This window comes from Ctenopharyngodon idella, chromosome 6 (genome assembly GCF_019924925.1).
Source record: "Ctenopharyngodon idella isolate HZGC_01 chromosome 6, HZGC01, whole genome shotgun sequence".
NCBI classification, from domain to species: Eukaryota; Metazoa; Chordata; class Actinopteri; order Cypriniformes; family Xenocyprididae; genus Ctenopharyngodon; species Ctenopharyngodon idella.
The window spans coordinates 29230993-29251880 of record NC_067225.1 but is presented as its reverse complement, the minus strand read 5'-3'; the positions used below and the strand labels follow the sequence as shown (position 1 = coordinate 29251880).

The 20888-nt window shown below is 36.3% G+C and overlaps 1 protein-coding gene across 4 annotated transcripts in view; it reads left to right on the top strand.

Moving 5' to 3' along the window:
* ngfb (nerve growth factor b (beta polypeptide)) overlaps positions 1-20888 on the top strand; it is a 39587-nt gene that overhangs the window by 6619 nt on the left and 12080 nt on the right. The window contains exons 1-3 of one of the 4 annotated variants that reach the window (XM_051897890.1): positions 2550-2585; positions 10204-10286; positions 10391-10625. Coding sequence is in view for 1 of the 4 variants with exons in the window: in XM_051897888.1 (XP_051753848.1) it covers positions 2580-2585; positions 10204-10286 (89 nt within the window). In the remaining 3 variants the exon portion in view is untranslated. Of the gene's footprint in view, positions 1-2544; positions 2586-10203; positions 10287-10365; positions 10626-20888 lie in introns of those variants that run through there. The other 3 variants (XM_051897889.1, XM_051897888.1, XM_051897891.1) reach the window with 3 other exon arrangements.

Here is a 20888-nt window from a genome sequence, read left to right as displayed (position 1 = left end):
ACCCTTGCATTTTTAGAGATGGTTTTTTTCTGAGTGACATGACACATTTTTAGGAAAAAAAATTCATTACATTTGGACATTCCCATGCTGAGAAACTTCAGGTTTAAAGGGTTAATCTTCCCTGAGGAACTGACACACCTGAGACTATATTTTGGATTCAAATATTTTAGCAATTTGTTTTTTTTTTTTGTTTTTTTTTTATGCAAATGCACCTGACCCTTTGACCTTAAACACCATTTATAGCCTTCATTTTAAACCATAAATTTTTCTGGAGAATGTTGAAGAATTAGTCTTTAGCCATTGAGCCAAAGGAATTTTTCAATTCATCTCAAGCACTGAGGTCAAATCAATGATAGTGAACGAATACCTGGAGTCTTGTTTAGTTTTTAGATCCTATAGATCCTATTACTCTAGATTAAATCCTAAAGTAAACCAGGCTTTAAGTTAGATAACATTTTTGTCAAAGTTCATAGCCAAGCATGTACAGTTAGCATTTTATTTTATTTTATTTTATTATTTTATTTTACACAAATGTTTCTATTCCTTTTCCTGCTCTAAACTGTTACTTCATTTCACCAGAGAGGATTGTTCACCGCTGTTCAAATCAAATTTGTTTTATGCTCTTCCATCATGTTTCACTTATCACATTGTGTTGACAACTCTTAAGTACTGAGCGATATAAGCCGGTGATTCGGGCAGACGGGCCTCATCAAAGTGTTTCCTGTACAAGCTGATGATGTGTGTGGGCAGATGTTTGTACCGTGGCTGTGTGTCACCGGAAATCACTAGAACATCTGGAAAAATACAATTATCTGAACTGACAAAACAGGTGGAGGTATTGTCTTTCTATTCTCTAGAAACATCTCCAATAAAAGAGTTTTTTTAACTGACCACTTTTGTCTTCTTTCTCCAATTTTTTGAGAGTAGATATTCGTTACTAAAAGCATCCAGAACGGAACTGTGTTAATTTACCATTCCTTTAATTTATATCGTTGAAAAATGGCCGTGTTTTTGGGTCCATATGTAAGGAAGAAATCAAGTGGCTAGGTGTGTTCGACTTGGGCTGCGTCAAAATGTCCAATTTTTTATCCCCTTCCTCGCGAACTTACCTCCGTCTGAGTCATTGAATCGTTCATTCAGTCGGTTCGTTCAAAAGCGCTGATTCATTCAGAAATGCTGAGTCATTGAATCATTCATTCAAATCGTTCAAAAGTGCTGATTCATTTAGGAACAAATCAAGTGGCTGTTTTTTATGAATGAGTCACTGAATCGGTCATTCAACTGATTCATTCAAAAACGCCAAATCATTCAGGAATGAAACACCACTACTGTGTGATCTAGCGGTTCTGCTTTGACTTTGTTTGGAACTATTTTCCTTGCGGAGTAAAGACACAAATGAACTGACATTATTGTGTCTAAAATGTACAGTAAGTTTTTCATCATTAATGTCTTGTTTATTGATCACTTACTGCACCTGTAACAAAGACATCTCAGACATCACTTTCGAACTGAGGCTTTTCGGCTGGTTAGCGAGCACCTTAATAAGAAAATAGTTCCACTGAAAAGATGGCATACTCTTTTGTTTTTCCTTACTTATTATTTACATATGTGTCAGTTAATGTACAAAGTGTTGTATTCGTGCTTACAACCAAAACCGTATACACAGGGAAAAAAAAGTTTTTCTATGTAAATGTGCACTAGATGAACATATTTGACCATTGCACTTGCGTTTTGCGTCTTTTGCAACTTCTCTAGACCTTCTTGTGTTTTTCATTCCACTGCCCTGCTTCTTGCGCAAAACAACGTTCTGTGTAATTGCTTTAGTATATGCTCATATGTCAACACTCCATATGATATGACCTTCCCTTTAAATAAACTGGAACAACCGCTTCAGAAGACAGTTTGTTGAGTGATGATAACCCTCATTCAGTCTCATTTTAGCCTAGTTAAAAAATGGGACAAAAGATAAAACAATCATTAACACTTAACTAGCAGTTGTTAAAATGTCTTTCAGATGCTCGTATAATAATGTATACAGCATGACAACTAGTGTAACGCCACAAACTGAAACACTTAGGTTTAATTCTTTTAAAACCTCTCATGGATTTGTAAGCCGTTCATATGAAAGAGAAAGACATTTTTGTCTAGGGAAGCACTGAACTCGACAGGAAATAATGACTACATTGAAGAAAACGAACAAAGGATGCCATGTGCAGACAGCTAGAGTGTGAATTAAAAATTCTATTATTGTGGCATAAAAATACTATTCCCCCTCAGGATAAAAATGCAAATTTTGTTCAAACTATGCTACATATTCATACAGAGCAACAGTATAGCTGAGGTTTTGTTCATATTAAAGGCACTATTCATATTAAAGGTCATTGAGCACTTAATATGATGAAAATGTGATGGTGTATTTTTCATGCAGAGAATGCAGAGAACATCCCTAAAATCTCTAAAAGCTTTAAAAAATAGAATCAAATACATCTAGTCTATATGAAATAGTGTAATATGTAAATAGTCTTCAAGTATTTTCTTTTGTGTTCCACAGAAGAAAGGTCATACGGGTTTGGAGTAACATGAGGGTGAGTAAACAATGACCTAATTTTCATTTTTGAGTGAACTATCCATTTAAATTTGAAGTGTGTAAACACTACAAACATCCCTCTGTCTTCCATTGTTCGACTAACAACCACAAAGTAGGTTCACCGGCTCAAACTTCAGCTTTAATTGTCATAATGCTGAGATTAATTGAAAAACTCCTTTGGCTTAATGGCTAAACACTAGTTCTTCAACATTCTCCAGAAGATTATATTTTAAAACGTTTCTGTGTGTAGGCTATAAATAGTGTTTAAGGTAAAAAGGTCAGGAGCATTCGAGGAAAAAAAAAAAAAAAAAAAAAAAATCAGAACATTGATAAAACAAGTGTGCTCTGTTTTGTGTTCTGTTAATAATATATGTCAATGTGAAGAGTTTCCTTTCTACCAAGTAGTAGATTTCCAGTCATTATTGCAATCACAGCACTGAAGCCCTGTTTTTGGCAGTTTCTCATTGACGTAATCAACCGAATACGTTCAAAGTCAATATTTTCAAAGAGGCTGTTGTCTGTTCCAAAGAACATAAAATGGAGGGATTTGGTGAATTCCTCATAGCTATCTATGTTGTTGTCAGAGAACTGAAATCCAGCATGGAAATCGACCTTTACATCTGACACAGCACAGATACTGTCTTTCAATGTGTCAGGAGCGAAACGATGTCCGTCCTGATGGCTCAAGGAGAAGGTCAAAGGGTCTTTTGGCAGCAGATTCTTGGTCTTCGGAGCCTGAATTCCTTCATTCTGACTGTATGGCAGAGTCTTGAGAATCTGCAGAGCTGATGAGACTTTCTTCTCATCTTATGAACAACACTTGGCTCATAGTCGCGTCCAGAGGAAATGACTTTTCCTAGCCACTCTTCATCTTAAGTGCAGAAGGGGGGGAGGGGGGGGGGGTACATAAGTTCATTATTGTTCACACTGCTGTGTGTTTGAGTTACATAAATGGTATTGTTGAGATCAGTATGCTGCTGTAGTACATCTGTGTCATTTTCCATCTATGGATCCTTTTTCTGTGTTGTCACAGTGAGTGTATTTGCATGTATAACAGAAAGCTGATAGCCATAAGAAAGGCATTTACATGAGACTTTGAAATCATTGTGGTTTTATCTCCAGTTTTGACGTCAATGACATTGAATAAGCTGACAGAAAGTGTGTTTACATGCAAAGCAAGATCATAATGTGAAAAACCTGATAACCTAAGTTTAGGGTCAGGGTTAGTTGCTAATTTAATAGTACAATATTGTATAATATATTCTTAATAATAATAATAATAATAATGTATTATTAATAAATAATAATTTTATAGAAGCATTTGTAGCTGAAAAACACAGAGTACAACCCATTTCCTGGTCTGAAACTCCCTGATATTTCCAGGTTTTCCTTTTCGGAGCGTTCCAGGAATGTGGAAATAACACAGAGTGGCATGTTTTTCCATAACGTTTAACGATTTCCAAGTGTGTGAATTATAATCAATCCTAGCTTTACCTGCATTTTCTGAAACCGAACTGTAGACTATATTTGTTAAGACTAGAATTTAAGTCCTTAGTAGTTTTCTTATCTACCTTGCAGTTTCCATTGTGTTCAGGCCTGCGGTTTTACACTATTTTTACTCCTTCCCCCCTTTTCTTTGCCTTGTGCGCTACTGTACTGCCTTTGAAGTCTTTTGAAGATATTAATCCTTCTTTCATGCTTGATTTAAAATCCTTACTGATTATTTTCATGAAAGAATTTCAAACAACCGAGGAATTTATTTTTCATCCATTCTGGGTGTATTTTTGAGAGGGAAATTAATAGGAAATGATCTTGTAATTCTTTTCATCTGACTGCAAGTCAGAGGTGGACGGTAAATGCGAACAGATTGTGTCCATTCAAAGGGTCTGTTTGCACTTATTCCTGAAAACTGTGAAAGTTGAGCTGCTTCCTACATATCACATAATACATGCACAAAAAAAGAGATGTGGCTTTTGAGATCTGTATACGTGACGCAAAGCAATTTGTCTTTGTTAGAGATATGTTCAGTATGTTCCTATCCAGTTACTTTTTTCACACTCCTCCTAAGATATTTGATGACATTTAAAGATCACATGGCAAATAACTGGAGCTATAATAGATTGGTCTGAAACAAAACCTGCAAAATTTGTTTTACACAATAGAGCATACGAGTGTTGATTCTTGAAAAGAATGAAGAGGAACCTGCAACCGTTGTTTTTGAGGAACTTACAACCATTGATTGTTGTTTTTTATAGTTCCATTTAATTATGAAGAAAAGAATTGTTTGTTTTTGGCTGAATAGGATATTAGAAGAGATAAAAGCATCGTGTACAATGGTTGACTATAAGAAAACCTGTCAGGAATTAGATTCAGGTTTGATTCAGGTATCTTTCAAATACATAGTTCAGGCATGAAACTGATTGGTTCTTTCAAAGCCGTGGCACCAGACAATCAGAGTACTTCCAAATCCACACAACCATATATATTGTACCTTAGCCTGCGATCGGCATGTTGCACAATTATGAAAGCTTCTGTTATCCCTCTTCCTCCTCCCCAGCACTACCTGTAGAGATCTGCTATGGGGGTTCTACCATTTTCTTGCAGCAGCCTGTCCTTTTGTTTGTTATTTTGACTAAGCTGAACAAATTGTTGTATTTGCTCAGCAGCAGCAGCAGATATTGTCCGCCAAAATCAAACCTATGTATATTCCATGCCCCATGCCAAATTCTGGTTGAAATAATCCACTCCGAGAGTTGTCATGACTGAACTGTTTTTGTCCATACAGTAAAAGTCAATGGGATCCAAATATTTTTAAAATAAAGGTTCCAAAAGGTGGTTTTCACAGCAATCCTTTTCATAGTTCCTAGAACTATTGGGGGAAGTGCCCGGATTTTGGCATGTTTGCACCGCAGGAACTAGGAATGATTTTAGTTCTAGGAACTCCTTTTAGGGGAACTAAATTAACTCCTTCAGAGTAGGGTCTAAACCAGCACAATAGGAACTACCAGTGACGAGTGTAGTGACTGGCCGAACGGACGCAAAACACCGACACCCTCCATTTTTTTAAAAAACCATGTAGGCACACAGTTTATAGCCTATATTTACTCCACAAACTAACTCTATGAACATGGAAAACAGTGATAGATGGACCTCTCAACCTTTTACGCTAAGGAGAAAATCCAACACAACTTTGGACCAAGCAAAACTGTACTTATGCTCAGCTAGCGACATTGGGCATCAACCACACGGCAAATGCAAATAATTTTTCAAATACTGTCTACTTTTTTGGTATAACAGTTCTATCTAATAACGTATTAGACGAGACTGTTAAACAGATCATAAACAAATGGAGAATAGGAGCGCTGTGTGTTCAGGATCTGGAGTTCTCAGCGTCATCAAAATAAAAGTCCGGCACGCCATCAAAATATAACTCACAACAACAAGTGCGGGTTGCGTCACTTCAGAGTTTCTACTGGCAGTGCAAATACAACCAGGAAAACAGCCCTAGGGAAACTATTAGTTCTCTGGGAACCACCCTGGTTGTTAGTTCGTAGAAGTACCCATTGCGAAAGCCCCTAATGCTATAGAAGAACCGTTTTGGGTTCCCCAAAGAACCTTTCGGTGATCAGTTCTTAAAAGAACAGTTTTTTTCTTAGTGTGAAAGAACATTTTAATAATCTGAAGAACTTTTTTACACTATACAGAATGTTTTGTATAATGGAAAGGACTTAAAAAAATGTTTTGCAGAAAAAATGAAAGTCATACAGGTTGCATAAATTACATGAGTGTGTGTAAATGATGACATTATTTGTCTGGTTTGTTTGCTTAGTCAGACTTGTCTGGGCTTTGGGGCACTTATTAGAGGGTTTTGGCTACTACGTTTACAGGTCATTCAGATATGTTTGGTTCTTAGCCAAAATAAGCTGCTAATGCCATTTGTGGAAATCGCTGGAGGCAAATCGGTGCTTGTTCACATTAGTGAGAATCCCATAATGTGTATGATCAAAGACACAAAGCGCTGATGCATCACCGATGCCCGTGAGATATTTATATAAAGGATGAGCCATAGACCTGCAACAGAACATCAGCATGCATGGCTTCTGAAAGCAACCGGTTCCTCTTTTCTTTTTCTCTGCAAATCGATGCACAGGCAACTTGGATCACAAGCTTCTTGCGTGCATCATTTTGACAAGAAGAAATCCAGTCTCCCACAAGAACTCCTATCTCACTCATGATCTTGTTATTTGTTGTATCAATTCTCACGTGTGTTTGGTTGAGAAACGTTGTCGTCGATTCTCTATTGAAATGTTGTGTAATGTGTGACCTCCTGTCACCGAATCGTCACGTAACGTGTGCACAACAGCAAGTAAACAGTACCCCAGACAGTCATGTAGTGTGAGAAGAACAGCGATCCAACGACTTTAAAAATTGTGCACTTTGTACCTGGCATAAGTGGGCCTGATTTCATCTAACAGACTAGCTCAAGAGTAATATGGTTAGATGTAAAAAAAAAAAAAGGAACTCAACACAATTTCCCTCAGAGTGGTCACATCAATTTTGTCATATTAGTCAGCGCAAGTCTGTACCACTGTCTGTTTACATGCTTATTGAAACTATGCCGATCACTCAATAGCTTACTTTATCCTTGTTGTTTTTGCTGAAAACTGCAGAGAAAAAAAGAGTCTTGAACCCCATGCCAACATCAACAAGAAACAATACTGTTTGGAATGTCATGGGCTGCAAACCTCAAAATTACATTTACACAGTTGACTGAAGTCTTTTACTTGATTTTCTGTATGCAAACATGACAATTTTCTTTCACGTATTCCCTTAAATCCTTTTCATGCAGCAAGCAACATCATCAACCTTTGAGGGAGTTTTATAGATTGTGATGGGCTTTGATTTTGACATCATTGTGCATCACCTCACATGACCTTGTACATCCGTGCAGTTGCGAGAATCTATCACTCCGTCTCCACCAATGAAAGGCGAGACCTTTGTATAACACCCTGAAGGAAAAATGGAGAGAAAGTGTCATGTATTTATTTGACAAACACAAACTGTAAGCTGACAGTGACCTACATCCTCCAGTGTCATGATATCCGCAGACTGATCCAGTCAAATTAAAAAATGGACTGTACTGCTTGAACATTGAGGATCTGAGTTGGATGTCCGCAGCAGGAAGCTCTGTTCTTGGAGATAAAAAATCCAGAAGTTATTTTTGGTGTTTGCCAAGACTAGTTGTTGTTGCATTTTGATTTTTTTTTTTTTTTAACTGACAAATTATTTTCTATCTGAAATGCAGTGTTTTAGAGAGTGTTGCAATTCAGTCTTCAGATGGAAAAACACATGTTTATGAGTCTTTGATTGGCCCCAAAATGTAAACAAATGTGTGTTGCTGGGCAGCTTCATCACTGTGCAAATGAGCCTTGACGAATCTGGATATTGCAAAATGGCATAGAACTAACAAGGACTGACTTGCAATGCAATGTTTCAGTTAATGTTCATTTGTTGAAGGAATCCCATTATAATTATGTTTCATTTTTGGAATTACCTTAGGATGTAGCAAAGACTTCAGAAATCATGTGCAAGTATCTCTCTGAATGTGTCATGTCACACAGTTTTATTTTACGCAATATTACATGAGTTGCATTTATACAGTTCTGTAAACAAGAAATTAATATCAACCATATGCTATTTTGAATGCTGCTTTTGGTATTTAGTTATTTTGTCTTTTTTTCACCAACCATAGTTCAGTTATAGTACGATATGGCAAACCATAGAAATGGAATTTTATGTATTGACCCATATTTTTGTATATATAATTTTTATTATTTTTTTATTTATTTAGAGACAAGGAACCACAGTGATTATAATGATAACATCTATTAAATTGTTCGGAAAAGCAATATAAAAAAATAGCAGTAGCTATAAATAGGATTGGGATGGTAGTTATAGTTTTTTTTCCCTCTTTGTTTTATACTACTAGTAGTGATGTTCAGGTGACGTCTGAGGTCATGTGGTCTATCTACAGCGCTCGGCACTAGATTTATGACTGCTGGTGTCACATGTGAAATTCCAATGATTGCTGTTGTCTTTTTGTGTTTTTTTAGTCTTCAGCTTTCTATTTTAAGCAGTTAGCATATGCACTCTTTACAATCCTTCATCAACACACACGAATCACAGGGTTTCAACTAGTTGAGTCACATTTGACTCAACCATATGCAGACTCAAAAGTCTAGCTGAGAAGAATTTAATTTCTACGCTTCAATAAGTGAGAAGTTAAGTCTAGAAGTTTTAAGCCTTAGTCACTAGCTAATTTGTCTGCTGTGTGCTATAAAGCTATATAAGTACTATGAATCATAACATTTAAATTGTCTGTTTAATATGCTTGAGTTGAATTCTATTTGTTACTGAGATAATCATTTGGAGACCCTCCACCTCCACATAGAGCGGTGCAGGGATGACGTCAAAACCAAGAAGACTAATTTGCCAGTGGTTCCCTCAAGATTTTTCTATGGGTTTTTATAATGGGGGTTTGCAATTCATTAGTAAAATATGGTCTGTGGTAAACATAAGTTGACGATAACTGGAAGTTTTGTTCTACAACATAAATTACACACACTAATATCGAAAACAATTTTTGGGGCTATTATGTTTATTTTCAAAAATGTATGTTTCTGTTAAGTAACTCGATAAGAACGTTTGGGGTGTGTGTGTGTAATTTATGTTGTAGAACAAAACATCAAAGTATCATCAAATTATGTTTACCACAGACCTTATTTTGCTCATAAATTGAAAAACCCTATTATAAAAACCCTTAGGAAAATCTCAAAGGAACCACTAGCGAATTAGTCTACCGAGTATCGTCAACATGTGTTTAGTATCGATTCTTGTTTGCACCACTCTATTGATGCATTGCTTGTCCTCTCATACAACATTCCTTTTTGGTTGACATCACCAAGACCTCGTATATTTTTTTAATTTTTTAATTTCTAGGATCTAATGGACACTTTTCACAATCCAATCAAATGCAAATGGATAAAACCCTAAGATTTTTTTCTCCTTGAATATTGTGTTGCTATGAAAACTTGTTTCTGTCAATAAAAAAAGTTAAAAGATAATTGCGCCTTTTTTCTCACAATTGCGAGTTTATATTCTGACTTATTTTCACAGAATTGTGAGATATAAACCCACAATTGCGAGTTAAAAGTCCAATTCTGAGGAAAAAAAGACTGATTTTATTTGTTTATATCTCACAATTCTGACTTTTTTTCTTGCAATTGCAAGTTTATGTCATGCAAGTCAGAATTGCTAGATGTAAGCTTGTAATAAAAAAAATCAGAATTGTGAGATAAAAAGTCGCAATTAACTTTATTTTTTGTTCAGTGGTGGAAACAAGCTTCCATATGTTGCACTCAACATCCATATTTCTCAAATAAAATGATCATTGCACTTTTATTGGCTAGTAGAGGTGGCTTTATTAAGGGATTATTCCTTAAAAAATACTTTAACATTCACAATTCAATGCATTCCTCTATTGCATGGCACATCATATTTAGAAGACTTGCAATAGAGTCGTTTAACTACTTTTGTTATTCTTTTTTGTGTTGCAGTGTAAATCACCGTATTTCTTAAAAGAGCACCTTGGACTATTTCCTCAGAAGAAAGAAAGTCATGCAGGTTTTGACCAGCCTGGGTGAGTAAATAATGACAGAATTTCCATTTTTGTTTGAAGTGTCCCTTTCAAGAAGTGAAAATGACTTTTCTTCCCATAGTAAACTAAACGCTTGAACATGTCAGGTTTTAGGACCTGTGGATTCCACAGAGGAGGCACTAAGACAGGAGACTTCTGGCTCTAACTACCACAGCAATCAATTTCTCAACAACAGGAGCTCCTTCGGACTGGATGACAAGAGCATTCTGTTTCCCCAATTCAGGATTAAGCATTGGAGCAAAAGTGGAATATTGAAATATATAATCAAGGCATCATCTGATTAACTTTCTGAAGTGATAGAGAGTGAAGAAGAGGAGAGAGGTAGGACAGTTTGATAACGCATGTATGCATATAATACTTTAGAAGTGAAGTTGTGCCCATAAAAATAACAAAACTAATCTTGATTTTTAGTTTAACCTTAGTCCATTTTTAAGTTGGACTGATTTCTTTAAAATTCTTGTGCATAATCTTATCTTGTTTTTATCTAAAGTTTGTATTCTTCTCTGTACTTTACACAGAAAAATTCCACAATTTTTAGAGCCAAAGTGTGTGAATGTAATTGTATGTAGGAGAGTTTATGACAATACCTATAGGATTAGCTTAGTTCACAGTCTTCAGGGGCAACCAACAATCCCATTTGTCCCTTCTTTAGGGGGCTTAAAGGGTCTCCCTCTCTTTAAACTTCAGGATCATCAGGTTACCATTGCGATACGGGCAATAGCAGTGCTTTCAGCTGCAGCACACATGCACAAAACCTCTACTCACACATGACTCATATTACCTTCCAGTCATACATTGGTGAGGATGTAGCATCAGGTCAGACATACCTTCCATATTTTTCATATCACGAAAGTCTGCAACTGTCAGTGCTTGCCTGTTTTTTTTTAAAAAAATTTTTTTTTTCTGTGTTGTACGGCAGACATGACTGTAGCCATCTCAGTTACCTACATCACTCATTACTGATTCATGAGTACCAGTCATTACAAGACATAATATGTGCAGTACAGTATACACATGGCAGCCATGAAAGCATTATTGTGAAGCAAGCTTTAGCTTTTTGTAAGGACAGTGCAGCTTACATTCATAAATAAGGGAAAATATTTTTCCAAATGATTAAGTGCTTCTATTTGAAAATGTTTTTAAAGGACTAGTGTACACAAAAATTACAATTGTCTTCATTTATTCACGCTCCCATCATTCCAAACTCTTAATAACCTTTCTATCTTCTGTGGAATGCAAAAGGTATTGTAATGTGTTTGTAATGAATGGGGACTGGAGTTTTCTAGCTTTAAAAAGGAAAAGCACCATAAAAGAATAATTAAAATATCATAAAAGTAGTCCATATGTATGACTTGTGTTCTACATTTAAAGTCTTTTAAAACAAAACCATAGTTTTGTGAGAAACAGACTGAAATTTAAGTCATTATTGATTTTTGATTTTCAGTGAATGATTTGAAATATCCTCACACAAAGCTATCATATGACTTCAGAAAATGTTTTAGTTGTGCACGAGTCATACAGTATGGACCACTTTTATAGTACTTAAGTTTTTTTTTCATCATTTAGGAGCTTGACAGCCCTCACTTTCATTATATTGAAAATAGTGGCCTGCAATATTCAGCTTTTGTGTTCTGCAGAGTTTGTTTGACATTGACATTGATAGTGATTGTCATTTTTGTGTGAACTATCCCTTTATTTAACTCTCTAAACTAACTTGCATTTCATGCTGTTTAGCCAGATGTTTATTCGGGTCAATTGCCACATAGAAAGCCAGGTTCATGGACTCTGATGTTCTCCAGACATCTGACACACTTTTAGCTTCATACTTTGAACACAACAGGTTGTCTTCTGCCCTTTAATGATGATCCAATTTCTTGTGCCATTTCTCTTTTAGAAAGAACAGTGTTTGGGTAGGAGAAGCTTATCGTCTCAAAGCCAAGTGATCTGTACTATTAACCTACTCAACAGGCTTTTTAAGGCTACCAGGCCATGTACACACAAGTTTTTGGAGTGAGAATAATTTAAAAGTAAATTGTTCTCTGTGTGTACAAAATACAGGTGTTACATCTTGACATAGTGAGAACCATAGAAACAGTTTGGCTTCTCAAGGTTGTAAACAAGAAACATGGATGCCCACTATTTAAAATTTTTGGTGTGAGCTATTTTGAAGCAATATTAACTGAATAAGAGAAGCTACTGTTAAATGTTTGTTTAATATGTTTTATCTTCTTTTTTGAAATAAATGAATACTTTAAATAGTTCACTTTCAAATGAAAATTAGCCCAAGCTTTACTCACCCTCAAGCCATCCTAGGTGTATATGACTTTCTTCCTTCTGATGAACACAATCGAAGATATTCTAATAAATATCCTGACGCATCCGAGCTTTATAATGGCAGTGAACAGGGGTCACGAGTATGAGCTGAAGAAAGTGTCTCCATCCACATCCATCCATCATAAACGTGTACTCCACATGGCTTCAAGGGGTTAATAAAGTCCTTCTGAAGTGAAGCGATGCGTTTGTGTAAAAAAAAATTCATATTTAAGTTATGAAGTAAAATATCAAGCTTCCGCCAGACTGCCTTCCATATTCAACATATGCAGAAAGTGTAAAACTCTTGCAGTTCAAAAAGCTTACGCTACGTCCTACACCTTCCCTGTTCAACTTATGGAAAAAGTGTAACTGACGCGACGCCAGTTTACACTTTCTTCGTAACTTGAATACGGAAGGCAGTCTGGCAGAAGCTAGATATTTTACTTCATAACTTGTTAAATATGGATATTTTACGCATCGCTTCGCTTCAGAAGGCTTTTATTAACCCTCGGAGCTGTGTGGAGTACACGTTTATGATGGATGGATGTGGATTGAGACATTTTCTTCAGCTCATACTCGTGACCCCTGTTCACTGCCATTATAAAGCTCGGATGCATCAGGATATTTATTAGAATATCTCAGATTGTGTTCATCAGAAATAAGAAGGTCATATACACCTAGGATGGCTTGAGGGTGAGTAAAGCTTGGGCTAATTTTCATTTGAATGTGAACTAATCATTTAAATTTATCTAAAGTGACAGTAAAGACAACATTGTCACCAAAATTTTCTATTTCAAATAGATGATGTTCTTTTGAACATTCTATTCAAAGAATCCTGAAAAAAAGTATCACGGTCTCCACAAAAACATTAAGCAGCACAACTGTTTTCAACATTGATAATAATGAGAAATGTTGAGAAGCAAATCAGCATATTAGAATGATTTCTGAAGAATCATATGACACTGAAGACTGGAGTAATGATGCTAAAAATTCAACTTTGCCATCACAGAAATACAAGGTTCTGTCATGAAACTCTAGATGGCACAGGTTAATAGCAATCACATCATTCTCTATGGGGCACAGCTGATTGGTTCCTGCTGTATCAGTAGCCAATAAGCTCACTGCTCAACCTTCAAATACTTGGTTAGCATTTGCTATAGCAGTGCAGTGCACTCTCAGAAACCCTCCACCTTCCCCAGCTCCACCTGTATAGATATGCTACGGGTAATTCATGTATGCTATTGTACAGCAGCAGCATGTCTTACCACCACAGGCAAGCTGTCACAAAGATGGTGGTGTTACTTTTCAGAACTGAATTGGGTTGTAAAATGAGTTTTTCAGTTAGTAAATAGCCAAACTCTGTGTAGTACAGAATGAGATAAAATACTCCAGAGAGAAGTGACAACCATAATTAGCTGCAGTGTGTATGTGGACATTGTAAAATCAAAAGCTGCTTCCCAACTTCTGTCCGTATGCTTTGACATGTTTATCGGGACCGTCAGGTATTTTAAAATTGGCTGTAACTTTCAAATTTCAACATCTGCCAACACATACTCGCAACAGGAAAGAATTCCCATTTGGCCTGAAATTCAAGAACTGAACAAAAGGAAAAACTTGACTTGCTGTCTTGCCATAGACCCTCTCAAGACATCACCCTCTTTGGGATTTTAGTCCACCTGCCCTCTTTCCCACAACCGTTTGAGGCTTTTCAGAAGGGTTTATGGTGTCAGCCTTGAGGGGGTTATTGGTGATGACCCTGGGGCTTCCTCCTTTGAGCCAGGGATTACCTGAAGAATAACAAGAAAAATGGGGCGAAAAAATCCGCAGCACTGTGAAAGCAAATACCCCGAGAGCGAGAGGTGAAGGGGAACTGAGAGGTGATTATCAGGGCTCAGACTAAATAGGAATTAACAGCTGGATTTGCAATGTCAGAATGGTTTCAAGAGGTGTTTGAAACAAGGACTAAGGTGCACAGAAGAGAAATTTTTGTTTATCGTATGATATATTTCAAGCATGTGCTAAATGGGACTCATGTGTGTTCTTACGAGTTACCAGCGTGGTAGAGTATAACAGGCAAGGGTAATTTCTGTCTTTGTTCCCTTTGAAGAATAGCGACGGAGCTTTAAAGTGTCCTAACACGTGGTTTCAATTCAAAAGCACTCCAATAAATAGCGCTCTAAATGTATGCCGTCAGTCCCTATACAGTTCTAAATCGGATTTTTGATGTAAACTATCCAGCATATTTACCATTTCTCCTCCAAATAGTTTCCAGATATACAGGTGTTTGCCCGTGATATATTCTCTGACACATCCTTTTATGCCGTGCTCTGTAAACTATTGGAACAATTCGGAGGCCTTTTTCTCAGGCCTGGATCACCGCCAGCCTCGTTTGCTCTTTTCAACCTGGCTTCAGGGTGCTGTGTGTTTAAGGACTTGAACTTCTAATTCCCCAGCAGTTTAGCTCTCAAATCTGACATAACAAGCTCTTACTGTAGTTGCTATAATTGCAATGTCATGTCTTGCTCAGTGTTAATGATGTCAGTGGAATGCACCTGTAGGGAAAGAATTATATCTGCACAATTAAATCTGAAGAAGACAAACGAGGCACTCCTAGTAGTGGTGGACAAATGAGTACTTTTTATTACAGTAATGATGTATATATTAAAATATGGAAATTCAATGACTAGAAAATTCATTGAAAAAAATGTGTATTTTACGATATTAAGTTGAAGTAATGATCAACATTATTATGTCAACAGAACTTAACAAAATAATGTTTGCAACTTAAAAGGTTTAATTAAAACAATAAATTAGATTTTTTAACTCGCAACCATGCATTTATTTAAGTTGTGGTAACAGGTCCCCTGAATTACTTTTTAGAGTGAATGTAAAGCTGTCCGGAACACTAATAGCTTCACAGAGAGGGCCAAGGACTTTTTTTTTTTTTTTTTTTAAATCTGATATAATAACATCATATTGAAATAAACTCAACATTCATAAACTTTGTTTACAGAAACTTCACAAAACAAAATAAATGTACGTGAAAAACAAGTAAGGAATAATTTATGATGGGCCGTTAAATTCTTAGAAAATAATGCACGCCCGAGGTTGTAATGCGGACACGACACAAAGCGGAGTGGACGTTACACCTCGGGTGTGCATTATTTTCTAAGAATTCAACAGCCTGGAGTCAATTATTCTGCTTATACTACAGTTACCACACCTCAAGACACTGTTCTGATGTTGTATTTCAAGACATTTGTCAGGTTTTTGTCCTTAAAACACTCTTTTGTGTGGGACTAATTTCTTACGCATCTCATCCCAAGCCTCTGTTGCTAATTCTAAAACATCATTCAGAACTAGTAACGGAGGCTTGAGCCTTGATAGCAGACTAATATAGTTTATGCAGTTAATAATGTAGTTGAAAGAGAGAGAGAGAGAGAGAGAGAGAGAGAGAGAGAGAGAGAGAGAGAGAGAGAGAGAGAGAGAGAGAGAGAGAGAAAGAGAGAGAGTGAGAGATAATAAGCAGCATTTGTGAATTAGCCTACCTGAGTCTGTGCGTCTCTCATGGCAGCAGTGTCTCTACTAATAGTGAAACTATAATTTTATCTACCTCAAGAACCACACAGCTATTACCTTGCTGGTGAGTCATATATCTTTTAAGTTGCTAAACTATTTTACTGATTAATTCGTCAGAGCAGCGCTAACAAAACGTTTCTGTGCAAGTGTGTGTCCGTACTATACAGTACGTGTGTACATTTGAAAGAGAGAGAGCGGGAGACAGTATGTGCTTTCAGGACACAATAAAACGTATTTTGTGGCAAAAATCATGACAATAATTTGTTGTTTTCATCCTATTGTTTATGATATTTATTTGCTTTGTCGGTGTCATTGTGGGTTTTGTTTCTTTTGCGGTTGTAGGCTGTAGGACCTATTGAAATAACCAAAAACATTTGGCGAAGTGATATGGAACTGTATTATGGTCAAGAGCCTAGAACTACTTTAGCCGTGCGTTTCCCTGAAAATAATTGCACACTTTAGAACGTTGGTCAACCAATCAGACTCTTAGTAGAAGAAGAAATATTTAATATTAATTTATAGGCACTATTGTGAACAAATTTGAGACAATGATCAAGTGACTCTTTGTAATTTCAGATGTTCTTGCTTCCAAAAGATGTTCTTATTAGCATTCTCAAATCATACTAGAGAATGTGACTTATATTTATGACAAACTTCATGAAGCTCGAGTGCATGAAATAAAGCTTTCACTCAAATTGTTTAAGTGTTTAAAAGTTTTTGCACTTTTGAACCCCATTGTATTGGAGTACACACATTTTTACAGTCACAAGTGTATACTGTCATGCTGCCCAACCCTCACTCCTACTTTAAGAGTCAGTTTTATAGCGTATACAGTAATTTGATCAGACTCTTCTTGGTAGCTGTTTAATGGTTGTAAATCAGTATTTTTATTTTTTTATTTTTACGTGGTTTAATGATTATCCCAGCTCTCAACAAGATAAGTGGTTGTTTGTTACAGGAAGACAGCGTTCATCGTTGGTCCATCGGTCGTATTTTTTAAACTCCATTGTTGATTCGAATAGCAAACAACTCTTACTACACGCACTGCAACAGACGATGGTTGAAATAAAATGCTGCATGGAGTCAACCAATCAAAATGCTGCATGAACTCAACCAATCAGCATGTTCAGTGCCCAAATCCCACCTCCGAAAGTTCCAGAACTTTGAAAAAGTACTACTTAGCGAGCAGGTAATTTCAGAGGGGGAATTTTTTACCCGGAACTTCATTTAGACCCTGGTTCCTGCGGTTGAAACACACCGAGTACCACCCCAAATTTCCTAGTTCCTGGGGAAAGTTCCTGCGGTGGAAACGTGGCTTTAATGTTCCTTATTTAGAGCAGCGCCATGACAGGTATGAAAGTGAGGCTGTGAGGGATAGACTTACTGTGTTTCAATGGCATCCGCTGTATAAAGTTCCTAGATCACTTGTAATTTTCCACCGCTCATGTTATCTGAAGTTTTTTTGTCTACTGAAAGTTCTTGGAAAGATATTTTTTGCAGTGTTTCGTCAGCAGAACAGTCCAAAAACACATTTAATAACAGGACAACACACTGAAGAGATGTGTCTATCCCTCAAAGCCTCGCTTTCATTCCTGTTAAAAATCAAAGATGGCGCTGATGTGAATAAGGTCTATGACATCATTTCCTGCGCCTCCAGAGTGATTAGCCACATGGCATTTAGCCCATAAGCAAAGATGGCAGATTTTAAATCACATACCAGGGTGCATGCAGCAGCTGAGCCATTGAGATGAGTGGGATTGCTAACAAATAGCTTTCTCCAGGTATTATAAACCACCTTTCATCCAGTTTGCTGACATGTCTTTGGAAAGCGGGAACGTGGTTGAAGCAAGTTGACGGAAGTTAGCAAGACAGCTGAAATCACTTACAGTACCTTTTAAGCCCTGTTTATTTTACTCGTGGAAGAATGATCTTTTCCAATGTGACAAGGATTTATTTTCGCCATCCTAACATTGGAACAAATTTCAATATTTAGAGCGGCTGAGGACAGTTGTATACATCCACTATGAAGCACAGTGTAAATCAGAACATCTGGGGGAACTGTGATGTGAAAAAAAACAACAAGAGTAGGGATTCATTTGCCATAGGACCACTAACCATGCAGCCTTGTGCTCAGGGTTTGTGGACCACAAAGCAAAGCCAGGCTGTTTGATTGTGACACATTCTCAACATCCTTGGCCCTTAATTTTTTCCAAATGTGTTTTCTCTTGTGACTTGTTAATAGATATAACTTCACCGGGGCTTGATTAACACCCCATAACCCGCCAAATGTGGGTGGATTTCAGCAGTGGCGTGTAACACAGTCACTCCTACTAGCCACTTTGGCAGGTTGAATTTTATATATAATATACATTTTTCACTTGTGGTCTTTTAAAAAGGCATCTGAAATATTTAACTAAGTCTAATGTAGTGTTGTTAAAAATATTGATTTTTCTATACATATCTATACAGAAATATCTGAAATGCTTTCAATACTCATTTTCCGCAGAATAGATACACGATAGCAGCTGCGCTTTCTCGCTCTCTCATCTCTCCGACAGCGAGTTGACACAGAAACCCGCCTTCCATCACTCACTCGTTTCATTTGCTCCGGGTGAATATTGTTGGTGGTACCGGGCTTGAATTTTGGCATGGCATTGTGCATAATTTTACTCACACATAAAGCCGCCTCTCTAATAAATTAAGTTCTTTTTCTCTGCTTATTGTGCTTAAACAGTCAAATACACACAAAATAATGTCAAAATGGCTGTCTTGGTGAGTATTCAGGTAAACGCAGTCAGTTATGTTTTAAGTGATCGTAAACAGTTGAGAAAGAAAACGCATGTGTAACAGTATAATGGATCCATGCGTCAGGTCTTAAAGTGACAGCAGCCTAATATACCTGCTGACAAATTATGAGATAATATTAAAAATATCTACAGAATATGGCAGTTTTCCCAGTGGTATCACTGTCAAAATTGTGGCCAGTGAAAATTGGCCAGTGGCTAGTAACTTTGGAAAACTTAGTGACTATCCTGAGCTGTGATGTTGAAGGCAGCATATAAATATATATTATTGTAAATTATTATTATAGAATTTGGTAACACTTTAGTATAGGGAACACATATAAACTATTAACTACGACTTTTCTCTCAATAAACTCGTAACTTACTGCTTATTAATAGTTAGTAAGGTAGTTGTTAAGTTTAGGTATTGGGTAGGATTAGGAATGTAGAATAAGGTCATGCAGAATAAGGCATTAATATGTGCTTAATAAGTACTAATAAATAGCCAATATTCCAGTAATATGCATGCCAATAAGCAACTAGTTAAAAGACCCTAAAAATAAAGTGTTACCTAGAATTTTTATACATCATTTAACTGGCTGCTAAGACCAGTAACTTTGTCTGTTTCTATGGTAAACCACTAGTATAGCCGTAAACAAGTCCGAGGCCAAATCTCACAAATCCCTAAGGCCAACGGTATCAAGTCTTCATGCCAAAATAGTTGCTCTATTTTGCTATATATATATATATATATATATATATACAGTCAAACCAAAATTTATTCAGACACCTTAAACATTTCATTCATTAAAAAATATGGTAATAAAATATGACAAGATCTCAGAGTTAAACTGTGTCAGAAAAAATTAATCTTAATTATGTCAGATAACACTTAAGCAAAACATGGTCAGGTCAAAGTGTCTGAATAATTTTTGGTTCCAAATTTTTATCAGTTTTACTGGTAGTCCACTGTATGAAGAATTTTTGGGTATAATGTGTCACAGTTTACTTTATTTTGCTATACTCACTTAATAAATGAACTATAGTGTCCTGCACCCACTAGTGAAAATATATAAAAAATTATATCTAGTGTCTGAATAATTTTTGGTTTGACTGTATATATATATATATATATATATATATATATATAAAACTACATTAATTATTATAGAATCATGCATTATATAATAAGTATTATCTTAACGTGAAATGGACTAAAAGTTATTACTTTTACAGTAATAATAATAATTTATTTACAGTAATTTTTATATTTTTATGAATGAAAATATAAATTAAATAAAAAAAATATAAATAAAAATATTATTTTCTACTATATGGTAGAAGTAGCAGTAGTATATTTCTCACTTTTAAGAGCCCTGAATAAAAGGCAAAACATCTATAACATAATAAAATATTTTCAAATATATTTATTATTGGAACCATTACCATAGTCCAAAATGATGTGGTCTTACAGAGTTTGACAGCTAAGAGATAATACAGAGATGTTGTTTAGTTCACATGCAGTGGAATTGGCTGCCGAGACCAGTAACGTTGTCTGTTTCTATGGTATATCACTAGTGTAGCCGTAAACAAGTCTGAGGCCAAATCTCACAAATCCCTAAGACCAAAGGTATCAAGTCTGCATTCCAAAATAGTTGCTCTTCTCCACCCATGATAATTACTCTACAGAAACATCATGCACAAGTGCAGTCTGTCTGTACCCTGTCACGGTAGATACCAAACATGGTTTAAAGCGAGTGATGAGACTGTCCAGGTGAAACTCGTGAGCTGCAGCAGTTTCTTTAAATACTTTTCGTGTCTGTGTTCTCCAGCCATAGAGAGAGCTGTTTTCGTGACTGCAAGGGTTAGAATGTCCAAGTGTTTATTTCAGGACCATTAACAATTCATA